The sequence below is a fragment of the Mytilus trossulus genome, chromosome 2, assembly GCF_036588685.1.
Source record: "Mytilus trossulus isolate FHL-02 chromosome 2, PNRI_Mtr1.1.1.hap1, whole genome shotgun sequence".
Classification (NCBI taxonomy): Eukaryota; Metazoa; Mollusca; class Bivalvia; order Mytilida; family Mytilidae; genus Mytilus; species Mytilus trossulus.
In genome coordinates, this window is record NC_086374.1 from 52,574,049 (window position 1) to 52,583,765 (window position 9,717).

The 9,717-nt window shown below is 35.5% G+C and overlaps 1 protein-coding gene across 1 annotated transcript; it reads right to left on the reverse strand.

Moving 5' to 3' along the window:
• Positions 1-491: 491 nt before the first annotated feature.
• Positions 492-1,439, reverse strand: LOC134705851 (basic-leucine zipper transcription factor A-like). The gene is made up of 2 exons (XM_063564564.1): positions 1,251-1,439; positions 492-971 (listed from the first exon to the last, which is right to left on the reverse strand). Exons 1-2 carry the CDS (start codon positions 1,437-1,439, stop codon positions 492-494), a joined length of 669 nt encoding a protein of 222 aa, XP_063420634.1.
• Positions 1,440-9,717: the final 8,278 nt, after the last annotated feature.

Genomic DNA, 9,717 nt, shown 5'->3' on the forward strand with positions numbered 1-9,717 from the left:
ATCTTTAATAAGGGACAATAACTTCAGCTTCAGGAGGTACAACAACATCACAAGCTACAGCAATTCTACCTATAGTAGGTTGCATATTTTCAATAAAATGGTAACATGGTATCCTGTCACCATATATAGACAAACAACTTTCATTTAACAAAACATTGCAGTTATTTGGGATAAGAAAATCTACCCCTAAGATTCCATCATAATGTATATAAGCAATCAAAACTTCATGATTTATGATATGGCTGCCAATTTTTATTTCCACAGTAAATTTTCCAATAAATGCGGAAGTTTCTCCAGTAGCAGTAACTAAATTTAAAGAAACTGGAGTAACTAAGTTCTGAGATGAGAGAGGGAGCTTCTCAAAAATCTTTTTATTAATTACAGTGACACTTGCACCAGTCTCAACCAACATATAGTATTTACAGGAAAGTCCTGTATTTTTGTTGAAACAAATAAACCCTCATCTCCGAACTTAGACACATTAAGTGCCACTATCCTGGGCCCTGACTCATTTGTCTCACACCGGCCCCCGTGTTCGACAAGTCCTGGTTTCCCGAGTATCCCTGCTCATAATTTTGAGCTGTATTGCCATTTCGGTCATTGCGACCATTTTGGTTCCTGTCATTGTTATTATTCTGACCATTATAACTATTGCTTCTATTATTATTTCCAGAGCCATTGTTATTATTCCTGTTCTGATAATTACCCTTATTTTGATAATTATTTGACCATTGTTTATTATTGCTATAATTATCATTTGTTTTTCCAGGTTGAGTACCCTGAGCTGATTTGACAACTTGCTTGATGTCATTAGTCAAGGACTTCATTTCCTGGCGAAAACCATCCATGAAAGTCTTTGTAAAGGACTCAGGATCATCAAGACAAGCCGACTCATTAGTAGCTACTGCATTTATTGGATGACCACGATACCGATTGGTCTTCTGTTTATCAGCAACCCTATAGGCCTCAAGCTGTAGTGCCAAAATTTCAGCTTCAGCGATGTCCTTGCTCTAAGCCTCTCTTATTCGGAGCCTCATATCTGACTCCGGCCAAGCATCTATAAAGTGATCCTTTGCCAAAGTGAAGATAAGCGCTGGTGGCGCATTTGGATACGCTTGACGAGTGAGCTTTTTAATGGATTGCGCCAGTTCAGATATAGACTCTTCCTTACGTTTGACTCGTGTCTGTAAATTAGCTTTGAAAATCTCAGCTCGGTTCATTTATCCAAACCTTAAATTAAGGATCTGAACCAAGCTTTGATAATCTTTCCTTTCCATTGGGGAAAGTTCCGACAACAAGGTTCTAGCATCACCTTTGAGGCTACCAGCTAAATACAGAGATCTGGTGACATAATTCCATGCATTCAACTCAGCTAATATCTCAAATTGAGACAGATAATCGTCAAGATCTTCGGTACAGTCATAGTATTGCGGTTTCATTTTAATGGATCCATTGATATTTGAATTGGACATTTGGTTCTGATGTGGAGTGCGTACCCCTGAATTTGATCTACCAGCTACTAAACAGAGGTTTCGTGGAGCACTTGGAAGACCCAGCAATATACCGTTGTTTGTAAGGACACTTATGTAGTTTAGGTATCCCATACAGTGATGAAAGATCCAGTTCTGTATCTTTGGTTGAAATACCAAAGGAAATACACAAGAGTATTGTTATATATTAAAATTTAGATTTTCTTACAATTTATTATCACAATTTTACTACATGCACTTTGCCATAAATTTACAAGATAAGATGTAGGATTTCTAAGAATGAATTTAGTTTCCGGTTAAAAGCTTTGTTTTCCGGGATGGAAAAATCAGTATACACCCAAATAAAAAAAAAAATCTTTATTGAAATACTGTATTTGAATTTTTGAAATACTAAGGCTTTTCTACCTCAGGCATAGATAACCTTATCTATATTTGGCAAAATTTGTCGGGATTTTGGTCCTCAATGCTCTTCAACTTCGTACTTCATTTGTCCTTTATAACATTTTTGGATTCAATCGTCACTGATGAGTCTTCTGTAGACGAAACGCGCGTCTGGCGTATATACAAAATTTAGTCCTGGTATCTATGATGAGTTTATTGTATGCACTAATGAACTGCAGGATTTGTTGAAATATAGGATGTTTCACTTATTTAAAATAAAACATCATTCGAGTAATTATATAAAAACTTTCGTTGCTATATAATGTTCGCTAATTCTGAATACTGCACACACCTTTGATCAATATATCATTATAACATTAACTTCAAAATACTGATTGATATCGCTAGACAAATAAAAGTTCTGTAATATTTCAACAAAATGAAGAACTGGATCTTTTTTCACTGTATTAAATCCCTTAATGACATAAATGTCTTTATTACCAGCTTTCACCATAAGGATAACGAAAAAAAAGTTGGAGAAGGAAGCAGAGATATGCATAGGACGGTTATATTTATTATTAGACAAGATTTTAATTGTACAGCAAATTTATATAAAACATTCATGTTTAAAAAAAAACAGTTTATCAATTACTCTAAAGAAAAAAGATGAATATGATTAGCAATGAGACAATTCTCCAAAAAAGACCAAATGAAACAGATATGACCAACTAAATTAGTCACCCGAAATTCAGAAAAGCCCATTCCGCATAGAACGCCAAAATTATGAACAAATTAATGAACGAAAAACAAATATATAACAGCGACAAAGGACAAAAAAAAAGATGAATACAATTAGAAATATTTCTAACAAAAACCGCAGAGTGAACATTGACAGATACTTATACATTACAACAACAATAAGACATGTGTATATTGTGTTGTGTTGATTTTATTATAAATCAATGTCATGCTTGAAAATAAGATATTTTTTTCTTTTATTTTTTAAGAAATCTTCATGTTTACTATTTTAATTCAAAGGTATAGTCTGGGTTTTGAGCTAATGTGTGTTTCTTTAATGCAGCACGAAATGAAAAACCAATCTAAAAATCTATGAATATATAAATAGACATGAAATGACCACCAGGCCAATACTATTTTGATTAGTTAAGAATCTTTCCATATGTTCAGTGATTAATTTTCTATAAATACAATAGTAAAAGGACAATATATATAAGACTATAGCCCACTTAATATGACACTAAATGTCACTTGTTTTTTATCAACAACTTTTACCGATGTTCTTTGTTCCCATAACTTTTATATGAAAGGAATGACTGTTATATCTTTTTTTTTATGTCTATGAAGAAATAGCATATTGGACTTCCAGTGTAGTGGCTTAGTTGAAAATGCGGACTACTATTTTTCTGTTTTTGATGCTATTTCAAATAGACATCAAAATATAACTGTCATTCTTTCTTCTTAAATTCTAAATTTATTTTTAAGGAGCAATTTAAATCATGCAAAAAATATAATTGAATGTATATCATTAGCTTTCTGCATGACAGAAAGACACATGTCAAGATCAACATATCTCTTTACCAATGTATTTTGGTTTGTTGAGACAAAAAGATAAAAAGTATGCTGTTTTGTTGGTATTTGTGTGTAATGCCACCAAACATAGCGCATGCCTTGTTTGTAAAATTTTTATCAAAACTTAATTTTACAGTCGTAAATAAAGGCAACAGTAGTATACCGCTGTTCAAAACTCATAAATCCATGGACAAAAAAAAAAATCGGGGCAACAAACCAAAACCGAGGGAAACGCATTAAATATAAGAGGAGAACAACGACACAACAGCACACAGAAACGGACCAAGCAACAGACAATACACCACGAGAATAACAAATATAACATCAAAACCAAATACATGAATATGGGATAGACAAGTACCGTGCCACGTCTTATCTCAACAATAAGAGAAAACAGAAACGACTCAACGTTAAAATGCAACACACACACACAGAAACGAACAATATTATAACAATGGCCATCTTCCTGACTTGGTACAGGACACTTTTAAAGGGGAATAAAAGTGAAACATCTATCGTGTGAGTGTCAATATACCATATTTTATATAAAAATTGTGTTATTATAGAAGTTTATTGGAAGTGTTAATGGGAATTGGTTTCATAAGTGAACAAAGGGAATATCAAAACTAACATAAGTAAGTTCCGATGATGATGCAGTGATATGTTATAAGACATTTTTTTCCACAAAAGTACTGGACAAGAAAACTGTGTTCATTGTTACATGTAGTTTCCTTTCATTCCATATAAAGATGAAATGCACATTTTGGAAAATTCCAAATTAACAAAAAGTAATTGGTGAAACAATGGTGCTGTTTTCCCATTATTTTGCTATCTTTTGAATTTTGTTTGACCTTGTTTGCACTCTCACATGTTTTGCACTTGTTTCTATTCAACTAAACTATTGGTAAATATTTAGTATTCAGAGTTGATTGGGTCTAACAAAAATTCAACTTAGAGAGATTTTTGGCTTTTAACAAAAGTCCACAATGCAAAATCTTTCATATTTATTTATGCCCGCGTCACACTGTCACGATTTTTATATACGATGGACACCCGAATGCGAAAATTGTAAGTTCGTACGAAGTTGTTCCCGATCTCGTTAAAATATCAAAAAGTGACCGAAGCAAGTACGATGAATAACGAAGTCTATACGATGGTGCCGAAATTATATACGATAGCAAAAGATGGACAGACGAAGGCTAACCGAAGACGGGTATTTAAGCTTCATATCTCAGCCGAAGCTTACACGATGGATCACGAAGGCTACACGGTGAATTACGAAGGCTACACGATGGATTACGATGATGGTGCGATGGCCATACGATGTCTAAAAGACGTTGTGTACAGCTTACGATGCATTAAAATTATATGCCGAAGGCATCATGCGTTTTTTTCTAATTCTTATAAAACTTAGTTTATTATCCCCTCGCCTACTACATGTAAGTTGCGTGTAGATAAAATTATTATGGACACTCTAAAACCCAAATGCTCAAAACTTGGTTTGGTGTTACTCGTTAAGAATATCTTAAGCGCTATTGACTTTAAAGTTCAAAGGTCAGGGTCACAGTGGCAGTTGTAATTCAAGGCAATATCACCCTTGTGGACACTCTAAAACCAATATGCTTCAAAAGATTTTAACCACATTTGGTATATTGTTCCTCCTTGTAATGATCTGACATTCTTTACGTTCAAGGCCAAAGGTCAATGTCATGCAGATGGACTTGTTTTTTCTCATTGAAATAGCATAATAGACAGGAAATTGGTTGCTCATTTTTTACCTGCTGGTTCTAAATACAATATTAAAGGTATTTCCAGTTACTGAATGTTTTGGTTGATTTCTACGAGGGGATGCCACGCTCGACATTGCCTTGTTTGAAGTGTAAAATGTGTGCACTAGTCTGAATAATCACGAATAATTATGCCCATGTTTACTGATCTATCTTAAAGGTAAGGTAATGGGTTCGTTGATCCCTTTTATTCACAAAGAGCTCTTTCGAGGAGAATATCATAACAATATAGACAAAAGGAAGGATGTGGGGAAAGCAACATATGCGGCAAATATGACATATAGAAAACAAAAAGGTTATGGAGTAAACATTCGTGTGACAACAACTCAGACGATACATAAAAAATCAGAACAATAAAGAAAAAGTTGGTTTCCCTATATACGTGTACCTGCAGTTTTGGTGAACGATGCGCGTTTATGATTTTCATTATGTTACTTGATATGAAAAGTTGACAAAAAATAATATTTTACTTGTAAAAGTAAATCCTGAGCCTGTAATAGGTGCTCTTCTTGTTCCATTTGAATTAATAGAAACAACGCTGTCGCCTTTCTTGTTCTCATCGAATCATATGATATGAGCTCCATGTTTTGTGAACGTCTTTCTTAACTGTCGTATTAGACTGACCAGTGCATATCGCGCATGGCACTTTCAATGTATTTTAGCGCGAAAATTAACTTACATTTAGCTGGATTTGTTGCCGTCGTAGTTCCATCTTGTCGCCTTCGTACTTTTATTCGATGGCAACACGACGGGATTACGAGGTCTTCACAAAGTCGTGTTGCCATCGTTAGACCTTCGGGTAGCTTCGTGATTCATTTGTGTAGACATCGTAATGTCAAAACTGCCCGATGGAAACGATTGAAACACGAATGCAATACGGTGTTCAAAGATGCATTCCCGGAGACATTACGATGGTGAAGATGGTGATACGAACTCAATACGAACCCTCCACATCGGACGCACCTTCGGGGATTTTTTAACATGTTAAAAAAATTTGAACCCTTCCCGAAGTTGTCCCCGATGGCTAGAAAAAGTGGCCGATAGTTCTACGATGGTTAAAAATGGCACTACAAATAGCCCGATCTGGATACGATCAGTCCCGGTTTTGAAAATTTCCATAATCGCGTATCCATCGGCGTATAAATCGGGACAGTGTGACGCGGGCATTAGTAGTTGAAACAAAGATGATTTTGAAAACTTTATTTTTAATTTTCAATTTGTAATTATTAGATATTGGAAAATGTGTTGCAAGTGCTAATGAGAAAACTGTCCGTCCAAGTCATCATTTGTAAATAGTAAACAGTTTTAGGTAGAAGCAGGACCTTTAACATGAAGCCTTGGCTCACACTGAACAGCAAACTACAAAAGGACCTAAAATGACTAGTGTTATAAAAATAAACCGCAAAACAAATGGTCTATATCTATATAAAAGAGGGACGAAAGACACCAAAGGGACAGTCAAACTCGTAAATCTAAAACAAACTGACAACGCCATGGCTAAAAATGAAAAAGACAAACAGAAAAACAATAGTACACATGACACAACATAGAAAACTAAAGAATAAACAACACGAACCCCACCAAAAACTAGGGGTGATCTCAGGTGCTCCGGAAGGGTAAGCAGATCCTGCTCCACATGCGGCACCCGTCGTGTTGCTTATGTGATTACAAATCCGGTAAATAGTCTAATTCGGTAGGTCAAATTCATGAAAGGGAAGGGGATTGTAGTTACGACGTAAGGAACATATCCGATATCATTTGTGAAACGGTTATTCCATAACGGTCAACCAACTCGTGATGGCGTCCGTAAAATTTACGAAGGGATGATTTCAACTTCACCATTTGGAACTCTTGGTTTAATAGCTTCCTTGTGAGCAGTAACCCTCTATCAAGAAAATCATGATAGGAAATGCAAGCACGGGAATATCGTATCAATTGGGAGATATATACCCCGTATGCAGGTGCTGCTGGAATGTTGCTACTTAGAAATGGAAAGTTCACAATTGGGAAGCTGAAATCATCTCTTTTGTCGTAAAGTTTTGTCTTCAACCGACCCTCATTGTCAATTTCTAGATGTAAGTCAAGATATGAAGCCGACTTAACTGTATCTGTAGTATCCTTTATCTCCAATTCGATGGGATAGATGCGATCCACATAGTCACCAAATTTTGAATTGTTTAGTGAAAGAACGTCATCTATATAGCGGAAAGTAGAGTTAAAGGATATTGCTAACTTCTTATCTTTCTTCCTAAGAAGTTCCAGCATGAAGTCAGCCTCATAATAATAAAGAAACAAGTCAGCAAGTAGAGGGGCACAGTTTGTTCCCATTGGGATGCCGACAGTCTGTTGAAAAACACGTCCTCCGAACGTAACAAATATGTTGTCAATCAAGAAATCAAGCATCTTGATAATATCGGTTTCAGAGAATTTTTTGTTTGAATCAGAATGGTTCTTTACAAAGTATGATTTATCCCTCCCTAAGACAAGATACTTGTATCTACGTTGGCCATTCTTTTTTATGAAGCAAAGTAATACCAACTCTTTTAATTTGTCCTTTAGTTTGGAATGTGGAATACTTGTGTAAAGAGTAGAAAAGTCAAATGTTTTAATACTGTTACAAGATGAAAGAGAGTTAGATTGTATGTACTCTAAAAGATCTTTGGAATTTTTAAGTATCCACATCTGATTCACGCCACCTCTAGAATAGGCAGTTTCGCAATAACTTTGAAGCCCGTCTTTGATTGCTGATAAAATGGATGTTAATAATTTAGAAAGGGGTTTCGTGGAGCACTTGGAACACCCAGCAATATACCGTTGTTTGTAAGGACACTTATGTAGTTTAGGTATCCAATAAAGTGATGGAAGATCCAGTTCTTCATCTTTGGTTGAAATACCAAAGGAACAAAGAACAGACCTATGATTATCCAGGATTTCCTCTTTGGTAAGTGTCGTGAGGGTATATGTTGGGTTTCCAAGTGAATTGTCTATACCTAATTCGTTTATCAAGCAATTAATGAAATGACTTTTACAGATAAAAACGATGTTATTTGGGGCTTTGTCTGCGGGGACAACAACATATTCATCATGGAGGTCAGATAGGTGTTTAGCAACATTTGGATCTTTGAAGATTGACGTAGCATGGGCATTGATGGACCCATTCAGTTTCTTAATTCTGATTTGTATTAACGACCTCACTGCCTTAATCCATTCGGATAGAGTGTCTACGTCTTCCTTCTCGCGCTTAGCCCATTGCCTGGCATAATCCTCGACTGAATCCATCAAAATTTTAAAGTTGTGTTTCCAATTGATGGATTTAGGCTCACGATATTTCGGACCTTTCGATAACACGTTTCGTAGAGAAGTGTTATTAACAATGTTAAGGTCACCGGTAATAACGTGGCCAGCAGGATTATATGTGAATTGGGAACTAGCACAAGTGCAATCAGGAGGTTTAGACTTGAAGTCGTCAATATCGAGATCCTGCAAAACGCGTTTGTAATTAAAAATTTTAGTTGCAATAGGTTTGGTATAGGTATAAGAAATTATTGGTACAGACTGGTCTTTGAAATAAGGAGGTATTTTCGATTGAACTAATTTATGATGAAGGATATTGCCTAGGTTGACGCCATCGAGACCTTTGTTGGCAAAGGAAAGATTTAGAAAAGATCTTTTCCCTTTTTCATCTTTTCCAATGCGAACTGGCTTGAAAAGTCTGTGACTAGCAATATCCGAAATTATAGCTTGTAGTTTGTATTTGTTTGAATGAGGGTTTGTTACAGTGGATTCCAAACATAAATTGAACAGAGAATGAAGTTTTGAAAGGGGTAATGAATAAAGTTTCGTGCGAATGTGATGAATACCTAACGGTTTTTGTATGCATGGCAGCAAGTCATTAATAGAGACATCATGCAGAGAGGGTGATGTATAATGACGATGGCCATGACTACGTCTACGTCGAGGAGTCGAGTTGAAAATATTCATCACATTCACCGAGTTACACGAAGGACTAGATAGAATACCTATACCATCAATTTTGTCATTGCAGCCATACGGTGTTGCAGTTCCCAATTGTCTAATCCAGTAGTCTTATAACAAGCGAGAAACGAGAAACACTAAGGAACCACATCAACAAACAACAACTATTAAGGAAGCTGTATAGAAGTGAGATAGTGATAATATATTACTGTCAAAAATAACTTCACAGTTGGGATGGTTTAGATATTAAAAAAATCGCCTTTTTTCTAATTTTGACTATTGGGAATTTTGAATGTCGAATCGCATGAAAGGTAATATCTGCATGAAAAGTGGAGCTAACACTTTCGTCGCAACTTGTCTTGCTATTTTGTGATGTCGTACTTTCAAAACCAATCTAAAGTCAGGTTGAACATTTACTACCAGAAACCGGTAAATCACACATTTTATGAAAATTAAGAAGCCCTATCCTACATCATTACATACCAAATCAATCA

What these genes read in the sequence shown, in the direction of transcription:
- LOC134705851 (XM_063564564.1), bottom strand. Translation starts at nt 1,439, where the DNA reads ATGAAACCGCAATACTATGACTGTACCGAAGATCTTGACGATTATCTG. An exon ending in GGAAAGATTATCAAAGCTTG is followed by an intron (nt 972 to 1,250) that starts GTTCAGATCCTT and finishes TTGGCACTACAG; the next exon opens with CTTGAGGCCTATAGGGTTGC.